Below are 24,528 nucleotides of genomic sequence, written 5' to 3' on the forward strand. Positions count from 1 at the left end.
CTAAATTTATGTGTTTTAGAAAATGTTTAGGTACATTACAGAGTCTACTTAGACCAGTCTAAGGTTCATTTCAGGTGGCTGCATTGCAAGACCTGTATTACAGATGGAATACTTGGACCTCTCATAGTTCTACTGGACTGACAGGAGGTCCTGATGTTATATCCCTTATGCAAACACTTAAAGGGGTTGTCCCATAATTAAATATTACATTTATCAGATCACGCTAAAAAAACTAATTCAATTGTCATTTTTGTTTTTAAAATGCTGCAGTGTCTAGATACTGCTTTTACATACTATGGTGCGCCGTATATTTTTCTGCTCTCTCAGAACATCCACATAATGCGTTCAGTTCTGGTGAGAAGAAGCTGCTATTAGCGCTATGATTATTATTGACTGGCTTCCTGAACAGCAGGAATTTCTCTGCCACATGTGTACAAAAGGATCCAGGAAGTGGTACTGAGCATGTGGGACCGACACTGGACACATTAGGAAGACATACTGAGAGAGAATCAAAAGAACACCAGGGGGCGCCATTACAAGTACACACAGTCTAGAAGGACATATAGAAGTTTACCAGTAACACGTGTCTAGCATAATTTCTAGTCACCGCTTCTGCTGTAGTGTTAGGCTGGGTTCACACAACCTATTTTCAGACGTAAACGAGGCGTTTTATGCCTTGATTTATGTCTGAAAATACGGCTCCAATACGTCGGCAAACATCTGCCCATTCATTTGAATGGGTTTGCAGACGTACTGTGCCGACGACCTGTCATGTACGTGTCGCTGTCAAACGACGACGCGTAAAAAAGACGGCTCGTCAAAAGAAGTGCAGGACACTTCTTGAGACGTAATTTGAGCCGTTTTTCATTGATTCCAATGAAGAAAAGCTCCAAATTACGGCCGCAATTGACGCCTCACAAAACGCGAAAGCCTGAAAACAGCTCCGTAATTTCAGACGTAAATGCAGTTATCGTGTGCACATACCCTAATTCTGGCTACATTACCAGGCTTGACTAAACAGAAATAGGAAATTGAGTATTTGAAGTTTCTAAATTTTTATTCAAATTTCCACATGCAAACCATAAAGTTTTTCTGCTCGTATAGTTTATAAATAGGAAATATCCACCAAAAGCAGGGTTTATACTTGAGTTGACTAATCTTTTTCAGTTTTAATTAATCATTTACTATTTAATCCACACTTTTATGTTTTTGTTTTTATTTCAAATAATTGGTGTTGGTCACCACTATTTTGTAATTATAAGTAAACCGGTTTGCCACAAGAAGGCCGACATATATGTCTTATACATACACTTTCATGGGCAAATCTTTTAAATAGGATTAGTATATAAACTTTTATTTGGAGCAAGTAAAAATGTTATGCCTCAATGACCAAAGTATTCTACCAACAGCTGTTTCACATCTTTGGTAAGGTGTACATTACTTTGAAAAGGAAAGAAACAACTGTTGGCAGGAGCCTTTTTTTTTTTTTTTCATTTGACCTCATTAATATAAGCATAGATTATTTTTGGCTGTAACTGGTAAATTCATTGCATTAATTAGTAAAATTCCCGCAATTAAATTGTTGCAGAAAATCTGCAGTATTTACGCCTAGTATGTTCTTACCCTAAGGGTGGATTCACACATCACAAATTTCTTGCGAAATTTTGGTTGCAGAATCTGCACTTAAATTCCACAACAAAGTACAGTATCTTTGTTTTAACAAACCCCATTCACCCATGGCCTAAAAATTCCACCACAGGTTCTAGGCATACTGTGGATTTTCAGATCTGCTGTTTATCTGAAATGCATGAAATAAAATACTAGGCTAAATTCCGCACTGAAACAACAAATCTGTACCAAAATTCATGTGAATTTCATTGTGGATTTTGGTACAGATTTTGGGTGGGTTCCATAGCGTAATTTTTACATGAACCCAGTCTTAGGGTATGTTCACACGGCCTATTTTCGGCCGTTTTTTGGGCCGTAATCGGAAGCAGAACGCCTCCAAACATCTGCCCATTGCTTACAATGGGAAAAACGGCTGCGTAAAAAACGGCCCATCGGAACAGAATGCCGTTTTTTCCATTGTAATCAATGGGCAGATGTTTGGAGGCGTTCTGCTTCCGATTTTTCAGCCGTTTTTCGGCCATCTACGGCCCGAAAAATGGCTGAAAATAGGCCGTGTGAACATACCCTTAGAATTAGGAATCTTCCTTGCAGTATGATCAAGAATTATACTCATTTAATGCAATTCATAAAGTAATGGTGCCTTTTAATTTAATCAGCAAAAAAAAAAACACTCTGGGAAATGTAAAAAACTTTCTATGTCAGTTTTCTGACGTACAAACGTAAAAAGAGGAGTTGCTTAACAAAAGTGTGCGGGGCCTAAAGATTTACTATAATTCACACCAGAAAGGCAGTAAATGACATTGGAAATCTAACCCATCTCCTTGTGCCCCGTCGGACTACCCTCCCCCTTCCCTGAAAAAAACAACAGTGTCCACAACACACTCCTTTAATTTGAGTTTCCCTCTCTAGGGGCTAAAATAGGGATGCAAAGTCACAATGTCCAGAAATCCCTTCAGGACCAAACACAGCAGACTTTTTGGAAGAAGGCGACAGCATCCACCAAGTGTAGAAATATAGAAAAAAGACCCCTGCTTCAAAAATAGCCCTGCGTGGGTTGACATATTGCAGTTTTTTTGTCATGCTAGAATAGTTATCCTTTTGATATACCCCCTTTCCCATCGGACAACAAAATGAAAATTTTTCTTCATATATATATATATATATATATATATATATATATCCACTCATGCTTTCAAAGCAGGCTGCAACTCATAAAAGTTACCGACACCGGGCAGTGTCAGAACATTGTATGTGATGCAGCACTCATGACGTTGTGAGAGCCTGAGGGGATCGATGGGGAAGCGGAGCAGTGAGGTGAGTGTTTTTTCAATTTTATGTGGCTTGGACTGGCACATGGCCGGCCAAAAGAAGCGACACATTTATTAGGAGGCGTTCACCTCTTAATGAATGTGTCACATCTTACTCTTATAAAACACCAGTCACCCCAATGTGTGGTATTAGCCGTTACCCATTAATAGAAATGTTTACACCTTTATGGCAGGAGAAGTTTAGTTAATAATGCTATTGCTAGGATGGGATTCTTTAGTTGGTGATATACATTAGATGAGTGTTGTATGATCAGGAAAATGTGATGCAACAGCTATTGAAAAACCTAAATTGATGTCGTTGTTTATTATTGTTTTATAGATGCGCCAGCATTTGCCCACTCATGAAATACAAAGTGAAAGTACGCCGTCTGACTTCTACAGTAAATTTAAAGATGGTATCAGAAGGAATCTACATATTGTACTAGCATTTAGTCCAACCGGAGAAGCTTTTCGTGACCACCTTCGGCATTATTCATCTCTTGTTAACTGCTGCACAATTGATTGGTTTCAGGTGAAATATGGCATTTTATGATCTTATGCTTGTAGTATAAGTCCGTTTTCTAAATTGTCCCATTTTTAAGGATAAATACAGTATGATGTCCTAATTTTTTTTATTTAAAGAAGACCTATTGTTACTGAGAGACCAAGGCACCAAAATCCAAATCATTGCAAAAGTGACTTTTTTTTCCCATTACAGCAATATACAGTAGCGCAGTGGTTCCCCAAGTGGTTCCCAGTGGCCGGGACCCACTTTTGGCTGAGACTTTTGTTTGGGACCCCCCTCACCACAGTACTTAGCCCCATTTCGTCTTGACGTATGTCAACATTATTCGTAGTTAGATGCCGCTACTTAGCTCTATTCTAAAAATAAGTCCCTTCAACATCGAAAACAACGAAAATTGTGCGGGCAGGTGATGGGGCCTGCTGAAGGTATCCTGCTGCTGTGCATTGGTGAGGCCCGACTATGGCTGCTGATGGTGGGTCCTGTGACCCGACCCATTCATCAGTGGCCATCAGAGGCATAGCTAGGGGTTTAGCACTGGGGGGGGGGGGTGAAACACATCTGAGTGTGCCCCCCACACAGTATAATGACCCCTTAGTGGCCCCTACACATTATAATGCCCTTATATCTGCCCCACACAGTATAATGTCCCTATAGCTGTCCCCAAACAGAATAATGTTCCTATAGTGCCTCCCCTACACATTATAATGACCCCTTAGTGCCCCCACACAGTATAATGCCCCTATAGCTGCCTCCACACATTATAATGCCCCTACAGCTGCCCCCACACAGTATAATGCCATTATAGCTGCCCCAACACAGTAAAATGCTCCCATTGCTGCCCGACACAGTATAATGCCCCTATAGCTGCCCCAACACAGTATAATGACCCCTTAGTGCCCCCACACAGTATAATGCCTCTATAGCTGCCCCCACACAGTATAATGCTACCATAGCTGCCCCCACACAGTATAATGCCCCTATATCTGCCCCAACACAGTATAGTGCCCCTATGGCTGCCCCCACACAGTATAATGCCCCTATAGCTTCCCCCCACACAGTATAATGCTATTAGAGTTGCCCCCCACATTATAATGCTCCCATAGCTGCCCCACACAGTATAATGCCCCTGTAGCTGCCCAACACAGTATTATACCCCTTTAGCTGCCCCCACACAGGATACGGATCCAATAGCTGCCCCTACAAAGTATAATGCTCCTATTACTGTCCTCCCCACAGTATAATGCCCCCATAGCTGTCCCCACACAGTAAAATGCCCCCATAGCTGTCCCCACACAGTATAATATTCCCATAACTGCCACCATAGCTGCCCTCCACACAGTATAAAGCCCCCTATAGCTTCCACCCACAGTATAATGCCCAAAAGCTGCCCCCACACAGTATAATGCCCCCATAGCTGCCTCAACACAGCCCAAATAGTGCGTAATAAAAATAATAAAATACATACTCACCTATACCCTTTCCCACAAAGGGTGGAGGAGTTCCTTCTGCTCCTCCGGTCTGTGCAGTGTATGGCTCATCGCAGACAGGCACGATGATGTCACTACATCGCGCCCGTCTGCTCCGAGATACTCACAGCTCACCGCTCACAGCATAGTGAATGTTGGAGCAAGGAGCTGTCAGCTCCTTGCTCCAGCATTGAATTCAAGGATGCAGATACAGTTGAAACCGGGACATTAGTGAATGGCTCGCCTCCCCACGGAGGTCTTCACACGACTCCCCAGGGGGTTGTGGCCCACAGTTTGGGAAACACTGCAGTAGCACAAACTTAAAAGGATATTTTTCAAAATTCAAAACAAAAATCTAAATCACTCCTGACATATGTAGATGTAGTTGTGTATGTGTATTGGAACAGCTAGATATTATTTGGATCTTTTTCCTTCCTTCTATTTTCTGTAAGTTCACTTTTTTTCTCTCCATACTTGCTGAGTGGACGGCTCTTCGTAGTGTGATGTCTGAGTTGTGTTGTGTGCTGTGAGTTAATCAGATGTCACCCCTTTTTTTGCTCCAACCTCAACCACCATCTTGCAATCTCACATACAGGCTGAGGCCGTTTCTCCCTTCTCCCCTCTCACAGCATGAATCTCATACAGACACTAAGGCTGTAATTATGGATGAAATTGCGGAACCATTCATTTCTATGGACCACGGACACCTTTCCGTATATTTACGGATATGTGCCTGGGCTGTAGAGATGATCTGCAAATTATATAACATGTCCTATTCTATTAAATTGCGGAACGGACTTGCCCATAGAAGTCTCTGGGCGTTTCCGCAATTGCGGACGGCTGCGGATGTGTATCCGTAGCCGTCGGATCCGTATTTACGGAGAGCGTGCTGTTCTTTGAAATAACTGACAGCACACTGACCCATGAAATTCAAAGGGGCTATTCAAACGTGCGCGTTTTTTACAGAGCGCGTGTCAGTTGCATTGGACCGGCTCGTGTGAATGAGGCCTAAGGGAGAGATACTACTGCTGCCTTCCCTCTTCACCTCACTCAATGTCTAGTATTTATTGTTTCAATCTAGACAGATTTTTGTGTGAATGAAAAGGTTTCTGAAGATTTACAGAGAACCTGTAGGTAGGGAAAGGAAAATTACAAGCTGCTGGAAGGTAAGGACATTTTTCTAATAGGGATTTTTCAAAGTTAAATTTATTCAAATGCATTACTGATTTATGCAACAAAAAAGTTATAGTGATAGGTATGCTATAAGCATTTGGTTGTGACAGTGGAGAAAAAAATCTCTCACTCCACATAGTTCACTAGCTCATTAGGTATGTGCAAAACTAATCTGAGAACATTTTGCATATTTTGGATAATATTAGGAACCACAAGATTCTAAGTTTGTAGGCTGGGTCATGAGATAGGTGCTTCTCTCATCTGATGGCAAACAAAGTTTGCAAGGTGTGAGGGAATTATGATAAACAGCTGTTGAAAGGAAAAATAATTCAGAGATTTGCTACAGCAAAGGGAATGGTTTCAAGTGAGATAAAAGAATCTACGTTTGTGAAGTATAACATAGGCCTGACATGGAGAAGCATATGAAATGGGCAGTGGGATTATATCAGAGATGTTAGAAAGTTCAAAGTTAGGAACACGTTCTTGAATATAAAATACAGTGGGAAAACCTGCTGAGTTTGGAATAAAAAGGTGAGCATCAAAAAGACCTTATATTTCTGGCATCTGTATTAAGACTACCATAATTCCTGAGTGTCAGCAAGCTGGACTTTGTACTTGTCAAGACAGGAAAGCATGAGTTACGGGCAGCACGGTGGCTCAGTAGTTTTGAATCTGACCAATTTCTCTCTGTGTTTGTGAAGGTTTTCTCCAAGTACAATGCTTCCCTCCCACACTCCAAAAACATACAAATAAGAAATTTAGAATTTAGAATAGTGATAAATAGCAAGGATATATACAGATGTGACCTTTCTTAACTTGGACAGATGTGTCCACCCTTTGGGTCCATTTCCATGTTTATGGTGAGGTGGCTTTAAAACCCATAGAAAAAATGCATTCGAAAACCCCATGCATTTTTCCTAAACCTCTCTAGACATACTGATGTATAAAGAATCGGCTAGGCCATTAATAGGGTATCTAGGGCACATGTTGGAGGTTTGGAGTCATCCCTGGAGTCAGGAGCGTAGCTAAAGGCTCAAGGGCCCCGATGCAAAAGTTCTTACTGCCCCCCCCGCAAACTTCTCATGGCCAACAGCCCGCAGCTTTCAGTTGCATCACTGGGTCTCCTAAGTAACCCAACAATGCAGCACTAGCAGCCAGGGGCGTCACTAAGGTCTTAAAACGGCAGGGGCAATAGCCCCAATACATATGTCCCCCCCCCCCCCCCAAGAAAATGTGTGTGTGTATATAGGAGACAGCATATCTATAGCACTATGACCCTATAAACTATGGATAGGATTAGATACAGGGGCTCAGCAGACAGTATCACACATGATAGGATTAGATACACAGCTCAGCAGACAGTATCACACATGATAGGATTAGATACACAGCTCCGCAGACAGTATCACACATGATAGGATTAGATACAGTGACTCAGTAGACGGTATCACACATGATAGGATTAGATATAGGGCTCAGCTCACTGACATTGCGGCTCCAGCGCTGGACCCAGGAAAGGTAAGAATAATAATTGTTTTGCTTCTTTATGTGTTACTAATTATGTTTTTTTGTGTTATTTTACAGGTTCGGTCATTGGCCTACGTCGGATTTGAGGACTACTTCGATGACAGCGTTTTTTTTTTTATTCTTAATAAAATGGTTACTGAGGGTTGTGTGGGTTTTTCTTATTTCAATAAAATATTTTTTCTATGTCCTAGTTTTTTAAACTTTATTATTACCACCTTAGTAATAGCTGCTGGCTGATTGACAACGTCCATTACTAAGGCTAGGCTTAATGTTAGACATGAAGAGGCTAACACTAACCCCCATTATTAACCCTGTACCCACCGCCACCAGGGCTACTGGGAAGAGCCGGGTACGAACCAGTACCCGACCATCTGTAATGATGCTCGGGCACTGGGGCGGCCGCAGGATGGTAGTATTAGGCTGGGGAAGGCCAAAAACAGTGGCACTGAAAATTGGGAGGGACCGCACATCGTTCTTTCCAATTATTATTATTTGATTTTTTTAAATGACGTGGGTTTTTCATAACCAGCCAGATACAATAAAGCAGCAGCAGGCTAGCATTATCGGGGGTGGGGGGTGCTGTTTCCAGCCTTTTGCCAGCCTGATAATACCAGACCGGAGCCGCCCCAGTATCCGACCATTACTACAGATGGCCAAGTACTAGATCGTACCCGGCTCTTCCCGGCACCCCTGGTGGCTGTGGGTACCAGGGTAATAATGGGGGTTAGTGTTATCCTCGGCACCGGCTAACACTAAGCCCCGCCTTAGCAATGGACACTGTCAATCAGCAGGTGGCCATTACTAAGGCGGTAGTAATAAAAGTTTTAAAAAAACAGACATAGAAAAAATATTTTATTGAAATAAAAAACCCCCACACACATTAAAGAGGCCCTGTCACCAGATTATAAGTGCCCTATCTCCTACATAATCTGATTGGCGCTGTAATGTAGATAACAGCAGTGGTTTTTATTTTATTTTTGAGCAAGTTATGAGCTAGTTTAGATTTATGCTAATGACTCTCAATGGACAACTGGGTGTATTTTTACTTTTTACCAACTGGGTGTTGTACAGAGGAGTGTATGAGGCTGACCAATCAGTGACCAATCAGCGTCATACACTTCTCATTGTTCCAGCATGATCCACAGCACAGTGTGATTGTGCAGTGAAAGAAGCTGGGCTGGAACAATGAGAAGTGTAGGACACTGATTAGTCACTGATTGGTCAGCCTCATACACTCCTCTGTACAACACCCAGTTGGTAAAAAGTAAAAACACGCCCAGTTGTCCATTGAGAGTCATTAGCATAAATCTAAACTAGCTCATAGCTTGCTAAAAAATGATAGTTTTTCAAAATAAAAACCACTGCTGTTATCTACATTACAGGGCCGATCACATTATGTAGGAGATAGGGCACTTATAATCTGGTGACCGAGCCTCTTTAACCATTTTATTGATAACAAAAAAAGCCGTCATCGAAGTAGTCCTCGAATCCGACGTAGTCCACCGACCGAACCTGTAAAAAAACACAAACACAAAAAAACTATTAGTAACACATGTGGTAGGCTTAGATAAAGGGCCCATGTGTGATACTGTCTGTTGGACCCCTGTATCTAACTAAGCCTACTACAGCGCTGCGGCCCCTTCAAAACAACTGATTGGCAGGGTCCCGGGAGTCGGACCCCGACCTATCAGCTTCAGCAGGCAGGGATATTAATCTTACCCTCCTCTTCAGCCGCTGTGGAGGTCCTGTCCTGACTCTATCCAGGGTCGGGATGTTGTTCGCGGCGCATAGCGGTGTGACGTCATGTGGTGTGCACATCGCTGTGACGTCAGGCCCTTCGCTGCACTCCGCAACCAGGCGGGTAAGTACTGTAAGTCACTATAGTAACGGGGGCCCGCTGTAGTGCCGGGGGGCGATGGGCCCCCCTGGCTTCAGGGCCCGGTCGCAATTGCGACTGCTGCGACCCCTATAGCTACGCCACTGCCTGGGGCATTACTCCGACTGAGAAGGGTGACCCGACAGGGTATATCAGGGACAGCTGGTTTTCTTGCTCTCTCAACTCAATGAACAAAAGAAAAAACCTTTCCCCTCACCCTTTTATTTTTTGCATTATTATTTGGAGAAATAATCATTTTCCCTTTTTTATCCCAATATATTAATTAAAGGTCACGTTTTACTGTGTAATATTTTTGATTAGCTGATTTTTTCTGTGATTTCTTTTATGCCGGATTTAGTTGAAAAGTAAGGGAGGGCACATCTGTAGATCTTTAATTGTGTGAAGCCAATAAAGGGCAAAATTTTCTAATGACTATATATTGGTTTGAAATTCTTTGAATTGCAATACTTTTAAAGGAAGGTTCAATCTTTGACTACCATTAACCAATAGTCAGCAAATGTAAAATGTAACGTTCTTGTAAAATATGTTAATGGTACCTTGCTATTTCCAGATATTTTTTATTTGATTTTCCTCTACCCAGTGTAGTAAAAATCTGTTGCAACATAAAAACTATAAATGGGCTAGCTTCTGTTAATGGATCTCTTTCCATTCTAGTTATGACTTGTGTACCTTACATCAACTCGCAGCTCAGCTCATTATCATATACACGTCTAAAATGTCTTAGTAAAATACAATACACAATGCCTGCATGGGGCAGTGGGAGTATGATGTTAATGAACCATTCAGAACCACAGCTCAGACACTACAATACATCATTATAGATTTATATTATATATATATATATATATATATATATATATATATATATATATATATATATATTAATAGAAAATAAGAATGGCAGATCCATCAGCGGCATCTTGTTGACAGTTTTAATATAACAGCAAGAATTTGCAGAAACTGAAAAGTAACTGAAGACACCAAAAATTTAATGAAGGTATTTAAAGATGCAAGTTTTAGCATTTGCTTATTATATAGGCAATGTCATATAAAGGTCGAGCCTCACCATAATTGTCATAGAGAAAACTGTTTCTGGAAAATATTTCTTGGGCACCAGGAGCAAAAGGATTTTTAAAGGTTCGGTCTCCATGTGTGTTGATGCCCATAACAGAAATGGCGAAATCCCTGTCCCCCCTTCCCATTTCTATTCACTCTGATTATAATAGTTTTGCCAACTTTCTTCGTATATGATATCACACATTTTTACATATGGTAGTTTAGATGTTAATGGTAGTATTACTATAATATCCCTGGTAATCTAGGTGCTCTAGGAAAAACCCCTCTAAACAGTTCAGGAGATTGAGTTCTTGAGGCTCTGTCACCACATTATAAATGCCCTATCTCCTACATAATCTGATCGGTCCATACCGAAGAAAAAGAGCTATAGCGTCTGAGTATACAAGAATGTATAAATTTTATTAATAGAAAATAACATACATTTAAAAACACATCATAAGAAGACTCTAGTACTAATACTGTGGTACACAATACAACACAGGACAAAATTAGATAGCAGAGTGGTATATTAGGGCAGACCCATATTCACTACCCATACAATAAAGTATACAGAGTATCTCATCCAAATGGATCATATACTGATGGTTCTCAAAGTCCTAATGTTTATGTTCCCCCTGAGGAAGCAACCAAAGATAGCGAAACACGCGTTGGGGTTGTACTGTGGACCTCTCAGCACGGACATATCGTGAGACTCTCACTTTTTAATGGGTAAGACAGCATCACTATAACTGCTCACCATACAATTACTGATTTTCCCTATGTCACTATATTTTGGCCAGGTATATATCCATTGTTGCCACATAAACATTAGGACTTTGAGAACCATCAGTATATGATCCATTTGGATGAGATACTCTGTATACTTTATTGTATGGGTAGTGAATATGGGTCTGCCCTAATATACCACTCTGCTATCTAATTTTGTCCTGTGTTGTATTGTGTACCACGGTATTAGTACTAGAGTCTTCTTATGATGTGTTTTTAAATGTATGTTATTTTCTATTAATAACATTTATACATTCTTGTATACTCAGACGCTATAGCTCTTTTTCTTCGGTATGGTTCTATAATTATGGAGCAGTCTATTTGATGTAATATGGGGGGAAGTTGGTTCTCCAAACTTTACCTAGCCTGTAACCAATATATGCTTAGAGCTTATCTATCTATAATCTGATCGGTGCTGTAATGTAGATAACAACAGTGTTTTTTATTTTGAAAAACAATCATTTTTGAGCAAGTTATGAGCAATTTTAGATTTATGCTAATTAGTTTCTTAATGTTTTTAACTTTTTACCAAGTGGGCATTGTAAAGAGATGTGTACGACGATAAGCAATCAGCGTCATACACCTCTACATTCATGTCCATTTGTATTCACAGCACAGCGTGATCACGCGAGATCACGCTCTGCTGTCACATACACCCATATTAACTTTACTGAAGTGTCTTGAGAGTGAATAGACATTGCCTCCAGCCAGGATGCGATGTCATGTAATCATGTTTTCAGTACGGGACAGTTGTCCCGCAGCGAGGCAGTGACACTTAGCGTTATAGATAACTATGATGCTAGGAGCCCAGCTCCCTGCAGTGCGTTTGGTCTGGGAAATGCGGCCGATATATCACGAACCAAACATGCTCGTGTGTGGGAGACCTAACTGTTACAGAGCAGCAACAGTCTGTGCATGTATATATATATTTATATATATATATGTGTGTGTATATATATATATATATATGTGTGTGTGTATATATATATATATAAAAATATATGTGTGTATGTATATATATATATATATATATATATATATACTGTATATACATATATACATATATATATATATATATATATATATATATATATATACCAAAGACAGAGAACAAGTAACAGCACCAGGACTTCAGCGTTAGGGAGATGTTGGTTTATTCACCACCAGGTGGAAGAGTGAGCAACGTTTCGGTTCACACCTGAACCTTTCTCAAGCTTGATTTGTCTGCTCATAATAAAAAATTAAAGCATGGAATTAATTAAACTAATCTAGAAAATTAAAGCCTCATAAGTCTTGTAAAAAAACAAAGTAAAAATTGTTAGGATATTCAAAGCGGTTGCAAAGATATTATCGTTTAAAGAAGTGCATATCAGAAATTACAAATTTGACCTGGACACAGGGGTATCAATGACCCTTGCTCATGAAAGGGTTAATGTATTACTTTTCATGGCAATTTTTATTTTAAATTTATCATCCACAATCAGGGTTTTCCTATGTTTATAATCTATCATGCATGACAGTTGCTAAACACCTATTGTATTGTATGACAAAATATTATACTAAACATCTTTTGTGTATTATACTATTATATATTTTAAAAGAATAAGAAATTCATATCTTGTTTACTATTTCCACTAAAAAGTATAATAGGAAAATGTTCATTGAGGATAGAACTTCTGGGTATGTTTTAACCAGCTTTCTCATTCCTTGCCTTACTTACTGTATGGTTTGTTTTAGCTAGCCTAGTTATTCCTACGTAATATTGTCGATGTGTTTTACCCAACTTTCTGATACCTTGTTACTTTTTAACCCAGGAAATATCCAAACTGACAAGAGATATACTTACTCGCAGCGCTGGGCCCCCTGACCGTTCCTTACTTAGCCCCTTCCCGCTCCATACACTGCAGGTGTCAGCTTCTGACACGCTGCACTAACGACTAGGAACAGTGATGGCACAGTTCCTGGCCATTTAGCTAGTTAAATGCCGTGGTCAATAGCGACCGCAGAATTTATAGTGGTTTTCCCATGCTTTTCCCTGTTGATATGTCATAAATGTCAGATAGATGCGGGTCCCACCTTAGGGACCCGCATTTTTCTCTAGAACAGGGCCCCGTTCTATCTTAGCCGGCTCTGCCGTCTTCTGGCCACTTCCTGGTTACATGGTTGAGTTACACAAACAGCGTTACTCGCTGAGCTATGCAGTTTCCCTAACTCCCATAGAACTGAATAGTAGTTACAAAAACAGCGTAGCATGCTACGCTGCTTCTGTAACTGCCATTCACTACTATGGGAGTTACAGAAACAGTGTAGCTCAGCGAGTAACGCTGTTTGTGTAACTCATCCATGTATTGCAGTGTATTATACCAGCGATCTAATGATCGCTGGTTCAAGTCCCCTAGGGGAACTAATAAAATGTGTAAAAAAAAAAGAAGCTAGATACATTTTCAGGAGTGTAAAAAAAAATTCAAAGTTAAAAAAAAACCTTTTCCCATTTTTCCCCAAGCACAATGTAAAAATAAAAAAAGAATAAAAAAATTGGTATCGCTGCGTCTGTAAAAGTCCGAAACTATTACAATATAGCATTATTTGACTCACACTGTGAACGGCGTAAATATTTTTAATTTAAAATCCCAGAATCGTTGTCTTTTGGTCACCATAGCGCTAAAAAGAATGAAATAAAAAGTGATAAAAGAATCGTATGTACCAAAAAAATGGTGCTAATAAAAACTATGGCTCGTCCCGCAAAAACTAAGCCCTCACACCGCTCAAACGATGGAAAAATATAAGTTATGGCTTGGTGAAACTGAACAAATTATTTTTTTTAACCAATAGTTTTTTCTTTGTAAAATATGAATATTTTTTCCTATTTTCTGTTGTCTAAAACCTGGGTGCGTCTTATAGTTAGGTGCGTCTTATAGTCCGAAGAATACAGTATATTTAATCTAATAATGATGAAAAACTGCTTTTTCCGGTGACCATGCTGCCCGTGAATGTAGTACACAAATTATTTGGCATTGTCACCAGCAGTTACTATGTGTAGCCCAAAAGATAGCCCACGATACGGGATGTAGCAAGATGGTGCTGACAGGCCTCTCACAGGATAAGGAGGGTTCGATGAAACAAAAGGCATGTATGTGGTACAAGCAAGGGTTTGGTGTACTACTGGCAAGAGGGTATACTAGCTTCCACCCATACGGAGGGTCATTCAAAATATGGTTAGTTACCCTTTATTCTATTTCCTATTAATAGTTTAGATGATATAATTGTGTTTTGTTTATAGTATTTCCTAATCAGTTCTTGTTGTAATGGAAATCACCTCTTCAAGCACTGTTCCTGGTGAGCATGTTATAATGCATGAGCTCACCACCAGGGCCAGATTAAGACTGCTAGCAGTATGGAGCAGTTATTTATGATGGTGCCCCCCACCCAACTAACACAGGGTTCTCCATGACAATGCTTCTAGGCATTTCAAGCTTAGTACAACGTATTATAAACTGTGCCCCACAAAATAGAAGCCAGAGTGGCAGAGAGATATTAAAAGTCCACTAAGTTAAACATTAAAAGCAGTGACTTACATTTGATGTCCATTATTCTTCGCTCTGTAATAAAAGTAATAATAATAATAATCTTTATTTATATAGCGCCAACATATTACGCAGCACTTTACAATTTAGAGGGAACATGAAACAAACAATATCAGATATTACATAGTGACAAAGTTAATTTACAATTCAAACCAGAGGAGTGAGGACCCTGCTCGCAAGAGCTTACAATCTATGAGGAAATAAGGGAGACACAAAGTGTAACAGTGTTTGTTCTGTACAATGGTCCGGCCATTTTTTATACACATGGGGTGGTACAGGGCCGCCATCAGGAATTTCAGGGCCCCATACAGCTAAATTTTCTGGGCCCCCCTACCGTGGCACCGCCTGTTAACGGTACTCCGTCCAGCACTATATCATGCTACACCTTCATTTCTACTTGCTCTCTGAGAATCGTTGACACAGATGTAGTGCAATTCAGAGTATTGCAGCCTCCTCACATTCACTTCATTGCAGCAGTCACATGGGATGAAACGTCATGACAGGAGGCCGGGCTGCGCTAAGAATAGAGGATCGCGTCACCAGGACTACGGCCGGGGTAAGTCTAAACTTTTTTATAAATTAAAAAAAAAAACTTTTTTTTTTCTCATTTGTGATTTTTGCGGCAGAACCGCAGCATTTCCGCAACAGAGGAGCAGCAATTCTGCAGCATAAATTGACATGCTGCGGCTTAAAAAAACACACTGCAGGTCAACTTTTTTTGCAGCGTGTGGATGAGATTTGTTCAAATCTCATCCACTCTGCTGCGACTGTAATATGCTGCGGATTATCCACAATAAAATGTGTTGCATAAAATCCGCAGTGTTCACGCCTAGTGTGTTCCTACCCTAACAATAAGGCCCAGTTCACAGAGTTTTTGGGCCTTGATATTGACTCGGGCACTGCGTCGGAATCAGGGCCAAAAAACATCCAAAACCGCCTCCCATTGATTTAATCTGAAATCAATGGGAGCCAGTCGCGGAAAAAATAAAAAGCAGCACGTCCTTTCTTGCCGCGGTTCCGCCTCTGACCTCCCATCTAAATCAATGGGAGGCAGAAAATGCATTTTTCGCTGCGTTTTTTGTCTGCTGTCCTCAATCGCCGCAGGCAAAAAACGCAGCAAGATAGTGTGGGCAGGTCAAAATCTGCCTCAAAATTCTTTAAGGAATATTGAGACAGATTTTTTCTGCCTGCAAAATACACTGTGTGAACAGGGCCATACATAATCAGCACTTTGAGACACTTTACTCACTGTGTCAGAAGAGCTGCTGGCTCCCACTCCAGTCCTCGTTGTCAGGCGTTGTCTTCCAGGCGATGTCTTCGGTCCAGACGTCCAGTCCTTCACTGCCAGCGAGGCTCCAGAAAATGGCGTGGATTGTAGAACGCCTGCCGCGCTACATTTGGACTCCTCCCCCTCTCCTTACGCAGCTACGCGGAGGAGGAGGTGGAGGACGAGGCGGAGGAAGACGAGGCGGAGGAAGACGAGGCAGAGGAGGAAGAGGAGGAGGCGGCTTAGGAGGCGGAGGAGGACGAGGCGGAGGAGGACGAGGCGGACGAGGAGGACAAGGCGGCGGAGGAGGCTTAGGAGGACGAGGCGGAGGAGGACGAGGCTTAGGAGGCGGAGGAGGACGAGGCTTAGGAGGCAGAGGAGGACGAGGCGGAGCAGGACGAGGTGGAGGAGGAGGACGAGGCGGAGGACGAAGCGGAGGAGGAGGACGAGGTTTAGGAGGTGGAGGAGGACGAGGCTTAGGAGGCGGAGGAGGACGAGGCTTAGGAGGAGGACGAGGCTTAGGAGGCGGAGGAGGAGGCTTAGGAGGACGAGGCGGAGGAGGACGAGGCTTAGGAGGCGGAGGAGGACGACTCCAAGGCTTAGGAGGCGGAGGACGAGGCTTAGGAGGAGGAGGCGGTGGAGGACGAGGCTTAGGAGGCGGAGGAGGAGGAGGCGGAGGAGGACGAGGCGGCGGAGGAGGCCTAGGCGGAGGAGGCAGAGGAGGCCGAGGCGGCGGAGGAGGACGAGGCTTAGGAGAAGTAGGAGGCGGACGAGGCTTAGGAGGTGGAGGAGGACGAGGAGGAGGCTTAGGAGGAGGAGGAGGCAGAGGAGGAGGCTTAGGAGGCAGAGAAGGAGGAGGCCGAAAGAGGACGAGGCTTAGGAGGAGGAGGAGGACGAGGCTTAGGAGGAGGACGAGGCTTAGGACGAGGCTTAGGAGGAGGAAGACGAGGCTTAGGAGGAGGAGGACGAGGCTTAGGAGGAGGAGGACGAGGCTTAGGAGGAGGAGGAGGAGGCTTAGGAGGAGGAGGCTTAGGAGGAGGAGGAGGAGGACGACGACTATGAGGCTTAGGACGAGGCTTAGGAGGAGGAGGACGAGGCTTAGGAGGCGGAGGAGGATGACTCCGAGGCTTAGGAGGCGGAGGACGAGGCTTAGGAGGAGGAGGCGGTGGAGGACAAGGCTTAGGAGGCGGAGAAGGAGGAGGCGGAGGAGGACGAGGCGGAGGAGGCGGAGGAGGCCTAGGCGGAGGAGGCAGAGGAGGCCGAGGCGGCAGAGGAGGACGAGGCTTAGGAGAAGTAGGAGGCGGAGCAGGACGAGGCTTAAGAGGTGGAGGAGGACGAGGAGGAGGCTTAGGAGGAGGAGGAGGCGGAGGAGGAGGCTTAGGAGGCAGAGGAGGAGGAGGCCGAAAGAGGACGAGGCTTAGGAGGAGAAGGAGGACGAGGCTTAGGAGGAGGACGAGGCTTAGGAGGAGGAAGACGAGGCTTAGGAGGAGGAGGACGAGGCTTAGGAGGAGGAGGACGAGGCTTAGGAGGAGGAGGAGGAGGAGGCTTAGGAGGAGGAGGCTTAGGAGGATGAGGAGGAGGAGGACGACGACGACGAGGCTTAGGACAAGGCTTAGGAGGAGGAGGACAAGGCTTAGGAGGCGGAGGAGGACGACTCCGAGGCTTAGGAGGCGGAGGATGAGGCTTAGGAGGAGGAGGCGTTGGAGGACGAGGCTTAGGAGGCGGAGGAGGAGGAGGCGGAGGAGGACGAGGCGGAGGAGGAGGCGGAGGAGGCCTAGGCGGAGGAGGCAGAGGAGGCCGAGGCGGCGGAGGAGGACGAGGCTTAGGAGAAGTAGGAGGCGGAGGAGGACGAGGCTTGGGAGGTGGAGGAGGACGAGGAGGAGGCAGAGGAGGAGGAGGCAGAGGAGGAGGCTTAGGAGGCAGAGGAGGAGGAGGCCGAAAGAGGACGAGGCTTAGGAGGAGGACGAGGCTTAGGACGAGGCTTATGAGGAGGAAGACAAGGCTTAGGAGGAGGAGGCGGCCCAGGTAAGCTGTCTCTGCGTCGCTGTCCTTGTGTGCCCGTCGGTGTCTCGTTCGCGGGTGTGCGCTCCGGCGCTCGTGGTTATGAGCGCGGGCACGCACGAGCGTGCGGGCGCACGCGCAAGCGGGCGGTGTTTAACGGCCCCCACGACGAGAGGGGGGCCCGCAGCTCACGACATTACTTTGGTGAAAAGAACAGACCCCATTGCAGGGGCCTGTTTTTTCTACCAAATGCAAGTCGTGGCAGTGGCCGGGCCCCCCTTTCAATTAGGGTTGGCCGGGCCCCTTACAGAAGTACCCCTAATACCCCCCTGATGGCGGCCCTGGGGTGGTAACATAAAGCTGCATGAGCCGGTCACCAGCCAGTATCCGTGTATGACGGACAAGAAGAGAAGGAGTGTGAGGGAATCTTATTCTGATGACTAATCTAAAAGGGGGCCATGGAAAGGAGTCAGATTAGGGAATGTTATAGGCCTGTCTAAGAAGATGTGTTTTTTAGGGCACATTTAAAACTGTGGATATTGGGAATTAATCTGATTGTCTTGGAGTAGCACATTTCAGAGGACTGGTGCAGCACAAGAAAAACCTTGGAGACGGGACTGGGAGGTTCGGATTATGGAGGATTTTAATCTAAGGTCGTTGGCAGAATGTAGAGCCCGAGTAGGGTGGTAGACAGAGATGAGGGAGGAGATGTAAGGAGGTGCAGCACTGTGGAGAGCTTTGTGGGTAAGAGTAATAAGTTTGAATTTTACTCTGAAGGGGATGGGCAACCAGTGCAGTGACTGGCACAGAGTAGAGGCGCTGGTGTAGCGGTTGGTCATAAATATGAGCCTGGCTGCTGCATTAAGGATAGATTGGAGAGGGGAGACTTTAGTGAGGGGAAGACCAACTAGTAAAGAGTTACAGTAGTCAAGACGAGAGTGAATCAGAGTTTCTTACTGTTTCCTTAGTAAGAAAAGGGCAGATTCTGGAGATGTCTTTGAGGTGAAAATGACAGGAGCGTGAAAGTGATTGAATGTGTGAAGAAAAGGAAAGATCTGAGTCAAAAATAACCCAGAGACAGCGGGCGTGCTGCTTAGGCGTTATGATAGTGCCACACACACAGAGATGGAGACATCAGGTTTATGGAGGTTAGTAGATGGTGGGAACACAAGGAGCTCAGTTTTAGAAAGATTCAGTTTTAGATAGAGAGAGGACATGATGTTAGAGACAGCGGACAGACAATCACTGGTATTTTGTATTAGAGCAGTGGTGATGTCATGGGAAGAGGCATATAATTGGGTGTCGTCAGCGTAGAGATGGTACTGGAAGCCAAATCTGCTGACGGTTTGTCCAATAGGGGCTGTGTAGAGAGAAAAGAGGAGTGGACCTAGGACTGATACCTGAGGAACCCCGATAGCAAGTGAATAAGGAGAAGAAGTAGAACCAGCAAATGACACACTGAACGAGCGGTCAGAGAGATAGAAGGAAAACCAAGAGAGAGCCGCGTCCTTGAGGCCAATAGAGTGGAGCATGTTAAGTAGGAGTTTGTGGTCTACTCTACAGTGTCAAAGGCTGCAGAGAGATCCAGAAGAATCAGGAGAGAGTATTTACTGTCCGATTTAGCCTCCAAGAGATCATTTGAGACGTTAGTAAGGCTCTTTAGTAAGAGCCAGTTTCTGTACCCATAGATGGTGGGTGGCATGTAGCGAGTGTAGGTTTGTCTTTGCTAAGTGATAAAAAAAGAAATGCAGATAACATTACACTCATTGCAGGATAGGCCGGTTGCTCTCATGAAACATAAGCATGACTAAACCAGGTGTCTTAAAAAGAACACGCTATGCTAGAGATCACTGAGACACCAGTGACCAAATGTAAAGTATACAATATATATAAAATATGTATCATAAAATATGTTTTCTCATCTCATACATTTATGGCATATCCACAGGGTAGCACAGCAAGCTACACTGTTTTCGTAACTCAAGAGTCTTATATATTATCTAATACTTTTATGGTATATCAACAGGATAGCTCGCTATGCTATTTGTTTAATCCAATTGACTTCTATTGGAGTTATGCAAACAGCTGAAAACAGCCCTCTTGGCAATTTCTGTACCTCCCGTCCACTTTAGAAGACTTGACTGGTGTGAAGAAACCTGCGTTCTCGAGATGGGTGCATGTCCCAGAAGTGGTTCCTGCATATATCAGATGTATAGCTTATCATTGGGATATACCATGAATGTATGAGATGAGATTCAAAAACCCATTTAATTACTGCAATATTTCTTATAAGCAAATAACAGTTAGGTTCTTGGCCCACAGTTTAATCAAATTTGATAAAATTGTGTGTGCCCACCTGCCCCAACAAGGCAACCTCATTCAGATGGGTACAAGAAACAGCATGTGCAGCAGTGCTTGCCTGACTAAAAAAAATATGTTTTTTAAGGAAAAGCTGTACAATCTTTGCTAACAGCAACAGATTCTTGTTAAAAATCCAACATATTAAAATTCTGCTTTAAAACAAGTTTTAACATTAAATAATAACTACACTTTCATCAAACTTTTGAAATGTCATAGACACATAACCAGAAGTGGGTCTGGGTGCTGAGACCGCCACCGCTGTGTACTTAGCTGAGAGCTTTGCATCTTCGGCTATAAGCAGCTCTCCCTGTCAGGTTGAAGACGGCTTACATTGAATGTCTATGAGAGGCTTCAGCCTGACAATGAGCGCTGCTCACACCCGAAGGTGCAAAGCTCTCAGCTAAGTACTTCTGCACCTTCGTTTCAGCAACAGTGGCGGTCTCATTTACAAAACTAATGTACTTTAGGCAGCATATTTCCCGGACTCTAAAAAAGTGGTTGTTTTTTTTAAACAGCATCACGTCGGTCCATGGGTTGCGTCTGGTATTACAGTTCAGCTCCATTCACTTAAATGAGGATGAACTCAAATATGAGACAGCCCATGGACAGACCTCTTAGCATATTTCCTTGAGACCGGTGTCACCGTTTTTTGTCACCGTTTTTTAAGTCAAACACAGAAGTGGATCCTAAAAGACGGAAAAGTATAAAGAAAAAGATGATATGTCTCTCTTTTGTATATACTCCTGTGTTTGGCTAAAAAAAATTGCTAAAAAAACTGCCAGACAAAAAAAAAGTGACATCAGCCTAACAATATATAAATCATCCAATTCCTATTTAGTACAGTGTTATAAATAAGACAATTGACTACTCACCAGTTGTAAACTACACCAAAGGGACAAGTTCAGTTCTGTGCCCACTGGGCAGCCAGGACACAGGAAATACAGGTAGAAGGAGCCTGGAATCTACTCACACCACGTAGAGTGGTCAGGTTCTTCACGCCGCCTAAAGAAAAAAGTAAATACATTAATACACTAATTTTCAACACATTAGTCAGTTCCTAACCTGCCCCACCTCATGATTTACTTACATAGCAGCATCCACTTCCATTACACCATGAAAATCAAGTATGAGCTCATCCCCCCAAATGACTTTCCAATTGAAAAAAGTGATCTTGACCTACCCCACTCTGTTTAATACTACACTGTCTACACATAGGTTTGTTATCTACTCACCAGTTGTAAACTACACCAAGGGGACAGGTTCAATTTTATGCCTGCTGGTGATGGCGGGGCGGTGCAAGCATCAATTGGGAACGGGGAAACATTTGCGGCCTGCGACGGGGCCTGGCAGGGAGACTATGTATATTAACATAATATGTATCTATACCAGGGGCGATGTTAGGGTCTTATAAGATCAGGGGCACAAGGCCCAAAACATGCGCCACCCCCAAATGAAAAAAAGATATATATATCTAAAAGACTATGACCCCCTATAGCTACACCACTGGATAGAATTAGATACTTTGTCTCAGCAGACATTATCAGACATGATAGGATTAGATACAACAGTTCAGCAGACAGTGTCACACAATACGTTTAGATACCACGCTCAGCAAACAGTATCATGATAAGATTAGATACAACAGCTCAGCATACAATATCACACAATAGGCTTAAAAATGGAAAGAGAGGCAGCACTCTGCAGGTCAAGATAGAATAAATTTATTCACCCATCACCCAAGCTTGACAAAGGCTGCATTGAGCAGCTGAAACGGTGTATCTTTTTCACTGATCGGTGAATAAATTTATTCTATTCTTTATTCTTGACCCATGGAGTGCTGCCCCTCTTTCCATTTTTTGTCTACATTTGGGGATTTACAAGTCCGATCCCTGGAGGCCTGCACCCAGATACCCTGGAGGTGCTTTGTTCTATTGTGCTACCCACATTTTCCTTTGGACACAGTAGGCTTAGATACAGTGGATGGGCAGACAGTATCACACATTGCCCCCTGTAGATAGTGCCACACAGTGCCCTCTGTAGACAGTGCCACACAGTGCCCTCTGTAGACAGTGCCACACAGTGGCCCCTGTAGGCAGTGTCACACAGTGGCCTCTGTAGGAAGTGCCCCACACATCCTGTGTATGCAGTGTCACACACATCCCCTGTAGGCAGTGCCACAGACATCCACTGTAGAGAGTGCCACACACATCCACTGTAGGCAGTGCCACACACATCCACTGTAGGCAGTGCCACACACATCCCATGTAGACAGTGGCGCACACAATTCCCTCCTTGTAGATAGTGCCACACCGACCTGTAGACAGTGCCACACCCCTGTCGATAGTGCCACACACTCTCCCCTTGTAAATAGTGCCACACACTCTCCCCTTGTAGATAGTGACATTCAACCCCCTTGTAGATAGTGCCATACAACCCCTCTGTAGATGGTGCCGCACACTCTCCCCTTGTAGGTAGTGACACACACACACACACACTATGTAGATGGTGCCATACAATACCTCCCTTGTTATTAGTGCCACACAGCCCCTTGTAGATAGTGTTACACAGCCCCCCTTGTAGATGGTGCCACACAGCCCTCTCTTGTAGATGGGGCCACACAGCCCCCCTTGTAGATAGTGCCACACAGCCCCCCTTGTAGATAGTTCCACACATCCCCCCCTTGTAGATAGTACCACACAGACCCCTTTGTAGATTGTGCCACACAGCCCCCCTTGTAGATAGTGCCACACAGCCCCCCATGTAGATCGTGCCATACACCCACCTCGTTGTAGATAGTGAAACACAAACCTCCCTGCATATAGCACCCCCAAGAAATAAAAAAAAAAAACTTGTACTCACCAAGCCCGGGTCTTTCCCGTGATGAACCGAGCTCCAGCCTTCTCAGCCACATTAGGCCGGAAGCGTACACCAGCGTGATGACGTCATCGCGCCTGCACAGGTATCCAATCCCTGTGTTCTATAGGTTGCAGCGAATAGCGAACAAGGGAGTAGGCTCCCTGCAGCTCCGTCGTATTCAATTGTACCTGTAGGTACAATTGAATATGGAAGTTGCCGGGGGCTGTGGCCCTCCCTGAGCGAGGGGGAATGTGGGGCCTGGAGCTGAAGCTCCAAGATCTCCAATGATAATCCAGCCCTGCTCACCACAATGCATGTTGTAGATAGGAGGAAGTTTTCAGACTACTTCAGTACAACGTAGATAAGCTTCAGTCCATAATCATAACTGTGAAGAAGAGCTAAAAAAGCTGTTGAGCAACTAAGGCCACGTTCAGACATAACGGTATAAGTTCTGCTACAAATTTTGCTGCAAATTTGCAGCAATTACGCAACGAATGTGCAGCAAAATTTGCATACTCGACAGTTAATTCAGACCTGGTGTATATCACAGCAGACTTGACGCAGATAATCCGCAATGAAAATCTGCTGCTTCTAGGCAACAAACTGTGCATGCTCCGGAGTGGGAATTCCACACCGCAGGATAAATTCTGCACTCTTATTTTGCACAATGTCTAAACTAAGTTACCTAGAAAGCTATAGCAGCCAAAAGAAAAAAAGTCTACTGCGGATTTCCACTGCGGACTGTCCACAGCGGAATTCCTGATGAACATAAATAGCAGGTAAGCATTACCCAAATGTAATGACGTACATATAATTTTTAAGCCCACATCTAGACACCTGCTTTAAGATCTATTGAGGAAGTTTCTAGGGTGGTACGGTAGCTAGTGGTCTCATTGGACCTTGAGGACTTTTATTCATGTATTCGTGAACTACAGACTTTTATCTATGTATTTTTAGTAGGTACATTTAATACTAAAAAAAAATAAAGCAAATAGAAATTTGTATGCAATTTTTTTAAATTTATTTTTGCACATTTGTGCTGCAAATCTAATGATTGTTCTTTTCTTTCCTCTGAGTATAATAAACATTATT

General features: G+C 43.5%; 1 protein-coding gene across 1 annotated transcript in view; it reads left to right on the plus strand.

Moving 5' to 3' along the window:
• Nucleotides 1-24,528, plus strand: part of LOC142750387 (dynein axonemal heavy chain 3-like) — a 1,255,980-nt gene that overhangs the window by 916,078 nt on the left and 315,374 nt on the right. The window contains exon 51 of the mRNA XM_075859390.1: nucleotides 3,277-3,468. Within this exon, the coding sequence (XP_075715505.1) occupies nucleotides 3,277-3,468 (192 nt within the window). The remainder of the gene's footprint in view (nucleotides 1-3,276; nucleotides 3,469-24,528) is intronic.

This window comes from Rhinoderma darwinii, chromosome 3 (assembly GCF_050947455.1).
Source record: "Rhinoderma darwinii isolate aRhiDar2 chromosome 3, aRhiDar2.hap1, whole genome shotgun sequence".
Lineage (NCBI taxonomy): Eukaryota > Metazoa > Chordata > Amphibia > Anura > Rhinodermatidae > Rhinoderma > Rhinoderma darwinii.